The sequence below is a fragment of the Drosophila melanogaster genome, chromosome 3L, assembly GCF_000001215.4.
Source record: "Drosophila melanogaster chromosome 3L".
Taxonomy (NCBI): domain Eukaryota; kingdom Metazoa; phylum Arthropoda; class Insecta; order Diptera; family Drosophilidae; genus Drosophila; species Drosophila melanogaster.
Genome location: NT_037436.4, coordinates 12745226 through 12754846, shown reverse-complemented (window position 1 = coordinate 12754846; position 9621 = coordinate 12745226). Strand labels below are relative to the sequence as shown.

General features: G+C 40.5%; 4 protein-coding genes across 9 annotated transcripts, besides 1 other annotated feature; 2 read left to right on the top strand and 2 right to left on the bottom strand.

Moving 5' to 3' along the window:
* The first annotated feature begins 72 nt into the window (after nucleotides 1-72).
* CG10973 (uncharacterized protein) lies at nucleotides 73-1608 on the top strand. The gene is made up of 5 exons (NM_001038913.2): nucleotides 73-170; nucleotides 228-305; nucleotides 631-1171; nucleotides 1234-1442; nucleotides 1503-1608. The coding sequence occupies exons 1-5, from the start codon at nucleotides 129-131 to the stop codon at nucleotides 1551-1553; spliced, it is 921 nt and encodes a 306-aa protein (NP_001034002.1). The 5' UTR covers nucleotides 73-128; the 3' UTR covers nucleotides 1554-1608.
* CG10984 (uncharacterized protein) lies at nucleotides 1445-4728 on the bottom strand. Of its 4 annotated transcripts, none has more exons than NM_168511.1 (4): nucleotides 4646-4728; nucleotides 4108-4243; nucleotides 1925-3540; nucleotides 1445-1863 (listed from the first exon to the last, which is right to left on the bottom strand). In NM_168511.1, exons 2-4 carry the CDS (start codon nucleotides 4238-4240, stop codon nucleotides 1690-1692), a joined length of 1923 nt encoding a protein of 640 aa, NP_729824.2. In that variant the 5' UTR covers nucleotides 4241-4243; nucleotides 4646-4728; the 3' UTR covers nucleotides 1445-1689. The 4 variants fall into 4 exon arrangements, with proteins under 4 accessions (NP_729824.2, NP_001261782.1, NP_729823.2 ...); NM_001274853.1 differs by lacking the exon at nucleotides 4646-4728 and adding an exon at nucleotides 4503-4616; NM_168510.1 differs by lacking the exon at nucleotides 4646-4728 and adding an exon at nucleotides 3992-4045 and having other exon boundaries at nucleotides 4108-4339.
* A 62-nt stretch (nucleotides 4729-4790) lies between these two features.
* Klc (Kinesin light chain) lies at nucleotides 4791-8231 on the top strand. Of its 3 annotated transcripts, none has more exons than NM_079325.3 (6): nucleotides 4791-4884; nucleotides 6165-6791; nucleotides 6906-7026; nucleotides 7093-7572; nucleotides 7644-7949; nucleotides 8017-8231. In NM_079325.3, the coding sequence occupies exons 2-6, from the start codon at nucleotides 6190-6192 to the stop codon at nucleotides 8032-8034; spliced, it is 1527 nt and encodes a 508-aa protein (NP_524049.1). In that variant the 5' UTR covers nucleotides 4791-4884; nucleotides 6165-6189; the 3' UTR covers nucleotides 8035-8231. The 3 variants fall into 3 exon arrangements, with proteins under 3 accessions (NP_524049.1, NP_001261781.1, NP_001261780.1); NM_001274852.1 differs by lacking the exon at nucleotides 4791-4884 and adding an exon at nucleotides 5008-5137 and having other exon boundaries at nucleotides 8020-8231; NM_001274851.1 differs by lacking the exon at nucleotides 4791-4884 and adding an exon at nucleotides 5949-6040.
* On the bottom strand, nucleotides 8077-9503 carry CG32109 (uncharacterized protein). The gene is made up of 4 exons (NM_168509.3): nucleotides 9379-9503; nucleotides 8922-9118; nucleotides 8611-8866; nucleotides 8077-8550 (listed from the first exon to the last, which is right to left on the bottom strand). The coding sequence occupies exons 1-4, from the start codon at nucleotides 9437-9439 to the stop codon at nucleotides 8369-8371; spliced, it is 696 nt and encodes a 231-aa protein (NP_729822.1). The 5' UTR covers nucleotides 9440-9503; the 3' UTR covers nucleotides 8077-8368.
* A 100-nt stretch (nucleotides 9504-9603) lies between these two features.
* Nucleotides 9604-9621: part of a mobile genetic element that runs on past the window's edge.

Below are 9621 nucleotides of genomic sequence, written 5' to 3'. Positions count from 1 at the left end.
TTGCCGATGTAGCTATCAATCAGATTGGTATCGGATATCGGTCTTGTGCGATATTCTTGAAATTCCATCACTAATTATTGTTAAAAACAAAAATTTTATTGTGATTGCTACAGAGTCTATTTCCCAAAATGACCGATCCAAACGTGCCAAGAGGAGCCCTAAGCTTGCAGGCAAGTAATTTGGGTAGAGTATCTAGTGAACTTCAATAAAATGTATATTTTTCTTAGAATGTTCTGAAATATACGGTGCAACACCACGATCCAAATCCAGAAGCAGCCCCAAAGTTGGAAACTCCCGATCCTGAGGTATGTAAACAGCTCAAATTGAGAGAATTTTACAAATATTTAGAATAGTTATTGTGTTAGGCTTTAAAACACCTCAAGTAGTTATACTTTCTGAATAATTCACAAGTGTGTCCTAAGCAGTGAGTCAATCGAATCATCTAGAACCTATGTATTTGGCCATGTGCTCCTCCAAATGGAACTTCTATTGAAAGCCAAATTTGTTTGGAAATTACTTTTCTGGCACTTTGTACAGTAGTATGAAAGCTCTTTTTGATATAACAAAGTATAACATTAGTTATTGACTAGTTACTTGGAGCTACAATATATAAAATATTTTATTTTTCAGAGAGCTCAGTTTTTGGCAAATGCCCTAAATGCCATGACAGTGGATGCTGCAGCGGCCCTGAAAGCAGCTTTGGTGATCTTGAACAGCGAAGAATCCAGCACGGACGACCAAATCGAGAGTCTGGATGTCATAAGGAGCCACATCGATGACATCGACAATGCCATAACGCTGGTGAAGCTAGGAGGAACTGCAACTCTACTCCGCTACATAACACATTCGGATAGCGAAGTGCGAGAATCGGCACTCAATACTGTCGCTGAAGTGGCCCAGAATAATGTATTTTGTCAGAACGCCCTCATAAACGATAAGTTTTTGCCTGCACTTGCAAAGAACTTGAGCCATTCGAATCCGAATACCGTGCGGTGCTCCTTGTATGCGATATCATCGCTGATAAGGAACTTTCAGCCTGGATACGACGAGTTTAAGCGCATAAAGGGGATCAGGTCCTTGATACCCTGTCTGAAATCCACAAATACAAATGTCTACGTGAAGACTGCTTTTCTAATTGCATCGTTAACTTCAATCGAGAAGTCTGTCAGAGGTAAATTGAAGTAGTAATTATAACCCAGTGTTTGAAATCCTAATTATTTGTATTCCCATCAGATGATTTTGTGAAGGAAGAAGTGTTTCCTGTGCTAGTGGAAAACCTTAAGCCCGTTGATGACTTTGATATCAAACAAGAAACTACGCTTTTTGCACTTTCATCTCTTTCGCGGGAATCGGAGTTAAAACTCTCTACGGAAAAACGAGAGGAAATCCTATCGAAGCTTCAACAAATTATTTCCAAAAACAAACAGTCGGAAACGTGTGAAGTAAGATTATTTTATATATCTATTGTTATGTATCAAATTTCATACCTACTTTATTTACAGGACATGGTTAATTATGCAAGAAATATTTTTGACAACTTAAGTGCACATTAAAAACAAATCGATTTTTCACGTAAATGTTAAGTTAAATAAAATGGGCTTTGAAAGTATCTCTAGTTCACAAATCTTTCGAAGAAACACATTCCTGTGTTTATAATCTTGTAAAAATTTATTAATTTCAATGCGTCAGTTATGTTGGCAATGTGTCAAAGTCGTCACCAACTGAAACGATCGGAACGTGCTCCAAATTAACTTCAATCGGGTTGTCACATAGCCTATTTCGTTTTGCAAATATATTCCAATCCATCACCTGCACGGCGTGCAGACTTTCCGCCTCGTTATGATGCCGCAACACCATGGACTCCTTCAAAGGTAACAACAATTAAGATTTACAACGAAAAATATTTTGTTTAGGGTCAGCATACCTTAATTTTCTCCCACTTGTCATCAACATCTTGCAGCCAGCTGAGGAGCAAACGTCCATTAAAGCGGCAACGAGCACTCTTTTCCTTTTCATCCTGCTCCGGTGTGATCATGTTGTAGACCTCGTCGTCCTTCAAATACGTGCAAACGGAATAGGGCGCCGGCTGTCCAGATATGCTCCTGGCCGCCTTCGAGTGAACGCGTATTATCTCCTGCTCAACGTTCATGCATAGTTTCTCCCGCTCCACGGTGTGCGCTTCGATCAGATCTCGCCTGGCCTTCTCCTGATCCTGATAGATCCTCTCCATGGCCTGCGGAACAGTGCGTGGAATATCCGGAACTGAGATCGTCGCATTGCGTCTTAATAAGTAGGATTTCTTTGTCAGCAGATACTCGTTGTAACCTTGCGGAGGTCTTGGCTTCACCGGATACAAGCTCTTCCACTTCTTTTCGATCTGACGACGGATGCTCAAGAACATCTGGAAGCCATTGGTGAAGGGATGGTCATGGGGGTGAGATTCTTCGGAGTTGACACCGGAATCCGCCGCATTTGAGTTCTTCGAACTGTCGTCGGTGTTTTTCGGTCGAATCTTTCGCTTCCGTGGATGGAGTTCCACGTTCGAGGGATTTATGTCCTTGGACGAGGATGTCGACGACGTCGACGGGCTTGGAACATTGGTGATTGCCTCCTGGTCAAACTGGTGGCCCTGCGGGATCGGACTAGATGTCATGTTGCTATAGGAGAGCTTCACATCTGCAGGATCGTTGGCATGATTCGATGACGCTGGCGATGGAGAGCTGCTCTGCATTTGCGGGGAGGAGTTATTGGAACTGCGCTCCACACTGGTCACTCCAGTGCGATGAGAGCTTCGCAGGACCCTCAGGTTCTTTTCGTCATTGAAGAGCTTTATATTCTTGTCATCGAGGGCTGTGGAGCAAATGCTATTGCTCTTCTGTGGACTTTCGTGCGGGCTAATAGATTGATTGGTTATGACGGTGTCAATGGAATCGCTATTGGAGCTGACCACATACGGCAGGGCGGCATTGCGAGAGGCAGTCACCTTGCCAGTTCGAAGCACATTGCCCTCAGTGTCGATTGAGCAGTTCTGCTGCGGAATCACAATTTTTAATGGCGGCACTTTGAGTCCTCCGTTGTATAGGCTGTCGTTACTCTTGTAATCATCGCTGCACTCCGTTTCGTTCTCAATATCTACATTCTTACTAGTCTCCGCCGGCTCCTTTTCGGCATTGGAAGCGCTGCTTTTGTTTCCTGACGGGGATCCCTTCGTTGCAGCTAGCTTGGAGCTTTTCTCCACGCGCGATGTGAGCTTCAGGGAGGCCCCCTTCACGTCCTTTCCATGCTCCGAATCCTTGCGCTTCTTTTTCTTTACGTCCTCGCCAGATTCCTCGTAGTCCTCCTCTATGTCTGAGTAGCAGCGCTTGGCAGCCGAAGTTCCCTGATGATTCGTATCGCTGGATTTACCATCGTTGCTGCTCTCCTCCGCTGAAGATTTGTCTTTCGTGTCCAGGACCTCTTGCTTCTCATTCAGGCTGCCCTCGTCAGTCTCTGCGTCTCCTTTCTTGCATTCATTCTTCTTTAAGGTGGTGCGGGATGAATCTGCAAGAACGAGAATCTTATACATTACATTTGACGGCTGTGTGATTTAGTTTGGAAGATCATGTAGGAAGTAAAATGAAAGCTTATTGTCTATCGGATATCTTTTCGGGTGGAATTTGTAGTTATGTTTGAAGGAAAACCAACTAAAATGATTTTGTGTGAAAACTAAGAACTTAAGCATCGTTAAATGAGTTGTTTTTAATTTTGGTTTCTAAAGTATTAGCTCGGATAAGAGACAGGGTTTTTTTGACATCTTTACACATATTTCTTCAATAATAATTGGTATCTTCATTTGAATCAGTTAAATGACAATTTATCCGCAATCGAAACCAGTTTCTCGGATACTTTTACATTATTCCTGACTCTCAGATACATTTATGTATGTACATACGTAGATATGTACATGCATAGATGTATATGCGTGTAAGTATGTACGCAGCGAAGTACCCACGATGTAAATTGAAATTCAAGCCGACGAGCAAAAGTTCTAAGCTTTGTGACTGAACTATAAAATCCACTTGAATCATGTGAAAAGTAGACATTCACTTAATTATTTTGCTTATTTACCTGTCGACGAGTTGGCTGTCATTTGGATGAGCAGAGCCATTTGCTGCCTCTCCGACATTGGCGTGTTTGAGTTCGATCTGGGTTGGGTAGCTCCTGTATTAAATCCTATCCCCTTCGGTCTTGGGGGTGGCATACTCTTTTGTTCAGTTTTAGACGGTAAAAATTAAAATATAGAACAAAAACGGAGACTTGAAAAAGTCTTGCAAAATTTATTACAAAAAGAATAGTGCGACCGTATCGTGAATACAAAAATATGCCAGCTTGCTAATATAATAACGATGTTTTCAAATCCATTAAGTTAACAACAAATTAATTTATATATTATGTGTACAAATTTCAAGATACACCTTTAATTAGTTCCAAAAATTAAATTTTTTATTGAACTAAATCAATACCTGCTCCACCAAGGTATGTGCGTTTGTTGACCTCCAACATGTTATAGATGCTTACAAATAGCATGTTGCGCATTATTACTTTTAACTACTACTTTATTTATACTACATCTTAGCTATTATACGAAGTCTTATTGTTAGTCTACCCGATTTTTTCAGGAATTTTCATTTCTTTAGTTAGTGTTTCGATTCCACTGCGTTCTCCTCCCGACAGTGTGACCACTACTGCACAGTTGAAGAAAATCCTAGCTTGTCAAACACAATTCAACGCCCCGGCTACGGTCACACTCAGTTTTATTTTAGAAGTTTTGCAGTGTAAGATATTTTTATAGCAAATCTACGCACTATTTCGCTTATTTGAGGAGTTTGCAGAGCAAAACCGCTGGTAATAAGTTACAATATTTGAATGCACTGCGCGATAACTTGCATAATCATTTCCAACTGGATTTCGAACGACAAAATCCATTCACCCACACACAAACACATCTACTTGAGCTTATCTGTGTATGTACATATGTTGCACATAAATATAAGTGACTGCCACTTGAAGAAAAGTTTTTTACTGGAAAATATGATTCGTTTTACATAAATAATCAAGTCTAGTTGGAAAAGTGCTCGGCGGCAGCTCGTGTGGCAAAGTAAACACAAATGGAGGCCTAAGGCCTAAGTAATCGTTTAGCATGATAAATACTAAATACAATCTCTTAATGCCACTAACTTTTATGTTTAAGTGTTCATAGATATTATGTACAAAAAGTGACTCACTTTTTAATACACTGGAATTAGTGAGCTGGGGTGTTGTAACCCCATTTGCAATATTTATAATCTGACTATTCCAATCACAATATTTGGCGATCTTGATTAAGAATAAAGCTATTTTCTCGAAAATCAACTTACAATCTCATTTTACGCAATCTAGATTTCCGATTCGAAAGGCAAATGACTAAAGAAAACTATAATTTTGAATATGTTAGGGTACTAATAGCTTCGGTCTCTAAAAAACTATACAATTTATTTTAGTTGATGTAAGCAGCTACTTTTGCCATTCGTTTTTTGTTTATTGCATGACGCCAAGTGTAATTAACTTTCGCCCATAATTATAACCATAATAAACGAACTAAATGGCCTTAAACACTTTTTAACGAAGTGTCATGTTTATGTAAATCACACCGGCAATGTTGATAAATAATAAATAAAAGAAAGTTTTCAAAGCACAGTATTCGATATAAATCGAATATGCTTCCACCATTAGTTTCCAATTAGAAAACATAATTGAATGAACTGGAATTTGTTTGGCTTAAAAGTAAATTGAAGTTAACTTAATCCAGAAAGTTGATCCCTTACTTTTAATAGTTTCTGTAGTTTCTAAAAGTTATTGTTACAGCGAATGTAATAGCGCGGGCATTTTCGATTATCAACCACCTTTTTTAACGTGCATGCGCACTGCGAATTTTCTTTTTCATCGTATTGATTAACGCAGCTAGAATCGTTTAATATACGGTTAAAATGATTGTCTCCAAAGCTATCAAATCATACAGGATGTAAAACACATCAAATACCTCGATTAACACCTTTTAATTTTGATATCATTCATGTTGTTACACTTTCAGATGTCAGAGGGTTGTAGGAGCACTTACTAATCTGTATTTTGTATGTGTTTTGTAGACAGAAAATTGAGAAAATCGGCAAAATGACGCAAATGTCGCAGGACGAAATCATAACCAATACGAAAACAGTCCTTCAAGGCCTCGAAGCCTTGCGAGTGGAGCATGTTTCGATTATGAACGGAATCGCCGAGGTGCAGAAGGACAATGAAAAGTCGGACATGCTGCGAAAGAACATCGAGAACATCGAACTGGGCCTCAGCGAGGCCCAGGTGATGATGGCCCTGACATCCCATCTGCAGAACATCGAGGCCGAGAAGCACAAGCTTAAGACACAGGTGCGCCGCCTCCACCAGGAGAACGCCTGGCTTCGCGACGAGCTGGCCAACACTCAGCAAAAGTTCCAGGCATCCGAGCAGCTGGTGGCCCAACTAGAGGAGGAGAAGAAGCACCTGGAGTTCATGGCGTCCGTGAAGAAGTACGACGAGAATCAGGAGCAGGACGACGCTTGCGACAAGTCCCGCACCGATCCCGTGGTCGAGCTATTCCCGGACGAGGAAAACGAGGACAGACACAACATGTCGCCCACTCCGCCCAGCCAGTTCGCCAACCAGACTTCCGGCTACGAGATTCCAGCGCGTCTCCGTACTCTGCACAACCTGGTCATTCAGTATGCATCGCAGGGAAGGTAAGTCATCATCCATGCATTTTATTTTACTCGTGAGCACTAAAGAAACCCCTTACCTACAACATCGTTATCTATCAATTCATCATTAACTATAATAGCCTAATATATTTCTAGATACGAGGTAGCCGTTCCCCTCTGCAAGCAAGCATTGGAAGATCTCGAAAGGACAAGTGGTCACGACCATCCCGATGTAGCAACCATGCTGAACATTTTGGCTCTCGTGTACCGCGATCAGGTGCGTCTACGCTTTGATTAACTTAATTTATACAATCGTTAATTAACAACATCTCGTGCCATACAGAACAAGTATAAGGAGGCCGCCAATTTACTCAACGACGCTCTGTCGATTCGAGGAAAGACACTGGGCGAGAACCATCCAGCCGTGGCGGCCACGTTGAACAACTTGGCCGTCCTCTATGGCAAACGTGGCAAGTACAAAGATGCCGAGCCACTGTGCAAGCGTGCCTTGGAGATCCGAGAGAAAGTCCTGGGAAAGGATCATCCCGATGTTGCCAAGCAACTTAACAATCTCGCCCTGCTCTGCCAGAATCAGGGCAAATACGACGAGGTTGAGAAGTACTACCAGCGAGCTCTCGACATCTACGAATCAAAGTTGGGTCCCGATGATCCCAACGTGGCCAAGACAAAGAATAATCTGGCCGGCTGCTATCTGAAGCAAGGTAGATACACCGAAGCTGAAATCCTCTATAAGCAGGTCTTGACGCGAGCCCACGAACGTGAGTTTGGAGCCATCGACAGCAAAAACAAGCCCATTTGGCAGGTAATGTTGTGTTGTTGTGCTGTTATGCCTGGTAAATACTCAAAAGTTCCTTTTCTTACTACAATTTTCAGGTGGCTGAGGAGCGTGAGGAGCACAAATTCGATAACAGGGAGAACACTCCATATGGCGAGTACGGCGGTTGGCATAAGGCCGCTAAAGTGGATTCGCCCACGGTCACAACCACTCTAAAAAATCTGGGAGCACTTTACCGACGTCAAGGCATGTTTGAAGCGGCCGAAACCCTGGAAGACTGTGCAATGCGGAGTAAAAAAGAAGCCTACGATCTAGCTAAACAAACGAAGCTCTCACAATTGCTAACGTCAAACGAAAAGCGACGATCGAAGGCAATTAAAGAGGATTTGGATTTCTCTGAGGAGGTGAGTTTCAAAATCGAATCACTTAACTTAATTAACTTAAATTAATCATTCCCATTTATTCTTGCAGAAGAATGCGAAACCATAAAAATATTATTTGTTCATCGCCCACAACGGAATCTTTAAGTTTATGATTGAAAGCTAACAGCAAACACACACTTTATTTATTCATTCCTTAATATACATAAGCTCTCAAGCATACATTAGCAAATAAACAACGTTTTATACCTTGTTATTTCAAAAAATATGTACCGCTTTTAATAATAAACCAAATATATTTAACATAATCCTGTTTGTATTTAAACCTTCAAAACTAAACCAAAAATACGGACCAGATATAGCACATTACAGTGGAATCAGCTTAACATTTATTATTGATAACAAACAGTACGATTAGTTTGCCTACGATAACTGAGTATCAGTTAGTCGCTATCATTGTCATTTAAAATCGAGGAAACTATGCCTGCAAACTGCTCAGCCCGATCCAGAAATTGTTCCCGAGTGAGACTCGTATCGTTACGTAGATTTTGCGCCGTGAGGAGTAAGTTTTCAAAGTCCTTCAGCTGACTATCCAGCTCGTCGGCACTGATTTCCTCCTTGTGATCTGCAAATCAATAGGACGAAATGGATTATTGGTTTCTCAACTCAAATCCTGGGCACTAACCAGAACCAAACTTGACATTGGACCAAACTACGTTTTTCAAACCCTCCACAACTTCCTCGTAGTCCTTTTCAGCTTCATCTGGGTCACTCTCAACATTGCTTCTCAATGTTATGATGTCAAAAAGGAAATTCGTTTTCTCCTTAATTTCTCCAAAGGACAATCCACCTTCTTCTGAAGTGGAAGAGGTTAGCAGAAAGCCCAGCTGAATCTGTTCATTCTTCGCTAACGTCTTGGGAATAGTGTCGATAAAGGAGGTCTGCAAGTAATTGTAATATAATAGATATACTATTATTGCTTTTATAAACACTTACGTCTTGTGAATCAAAGTAAATAATCAACGCCTCGGTTGCTTGAAGAATTTTCTCCGGCACAGCTTCCAGTTTTCCAGAAAATGGAATTAAGTTGATAGAAGTGTTATAGTACTTGGTTTTAATGATGCACTTATAACAATTAAGTGAGCACTCCGTTGATGTTGATTCCTTCGATTGATTCACTTCAGATAAAATATCTGCAACAAAATGGAACGTATAAACGTAGTAGTAAACGTATTTATGAATGGGTTTTTTTTTTAACAATCCTTTATACTCTTATAAAAATGCATTGTATGATTAGTATGCTGTATTCATACCAACAGAATAAAAACATTTAATTCGCCTGTATTACTCATAAATTTCAAATAAACAAAGCTGCAACAACGTGAAAATACTGGGACAACAAAAATAGGGCCTTTGAAGAACACTCTGTACTTTTTCAAGTAACTAATCTTACTTTCGACTATTTCCAGTGCAGGAACTGCTCCATAAGATAAAACAAGTACTACTGGATCCATTATATTGCAATTTCTTTATTTATTTCAGTCAACAAAAACAAAAGCTATGCACCAGTGTGACCAAGCTTCGAGAACGAAAAGTTCTGAACTCCAAATGAATAAAGCTTTGCTTTTACCGGCACTTTTTTAAAATGTTTTTTTTTTTTTAATAATTTACATATATATTAAAAAGGAGGGAACGC

Coding starts and splice junctions, on each gene's coding strand:
- CG10973 (NM_001038913.2), top strand. CDS start 129: ATGACCGATCCAAACGTGCCAAGAGGAGCCCTAAGCTTGCAG. Junction 1,172..1,233: donor AATCGAGAAGTCTGTCAGAG/GTAAATTGAAGT, acceptor TATTCCCATCAG/ATGATTTTGTGAAGGAAGAA. Junction 1,443..1,502: donor AACAGTCGGAAACGTGTGAA/GTAAGATTATTT, acceptor CTTTATTTACAG/GACATGGTTAATTATGCAAG.
- CG10984 (NM_168510.1), bottom strand. CDS start 4,240: ATGCCACCCCCAAGACCGAAGGGGATAGGATTTAATACAGGAGCTACC. Junction 3,541..3,991: donor CTTGAATTTCAATTTACATC/GTGGGTACTTCG, acceptor TCGTTCTTGCAG/ATTCATCCCGCACCACCTTA. Junction 1,864..1,924: donor ACAAGTGGGAGAAAATTAAG/GTATGCTGACCC, acceptor TTACCTTTGAAG/GAGTCCATGGTGTTGCGGCA.
- Klc (NM_079325.3), top strand. CDS start 6,190: ATGACGCAAATGTCGCAGGACGAAATCATAACCAATACGAAAACAGTC. Junction 6,792..6,905: donor CAGTATGCATCGCAGGGAAG/GTAAGTCATCAT, acceptor ATATATTTCTAG/ATACGAGGTAGCCGTTCCCC. Junction 7,573..7,643: donor AAAACAAGCCCATTTGGCAG/GTAATGTTGTGT, acceptor TACAATTTTCAG/GTGGCTGAGGAGCGTGAGGA.
- CG32109 (NM_168509.3), bottom strand. CDS start 9,439: ATGGATCCAGTAGTACTTGTTTTATCTTATGGAGCAGTTCCTGCACTG. Junction 8,867..8,921: donor TTTACTTTGATTCACAAGAC/GTAAGTGTTTAT, acceptor AATTACTTGCAG/ACCTCCTTTATCGACACTAT. Junction 8,551..8,610: donor CAATGTCAAGTTTGGTTCTG/GTTAGTGCCCAG, acceptor ATTGATTTGCAG/ATCACAAGGAGGAAATCAGT.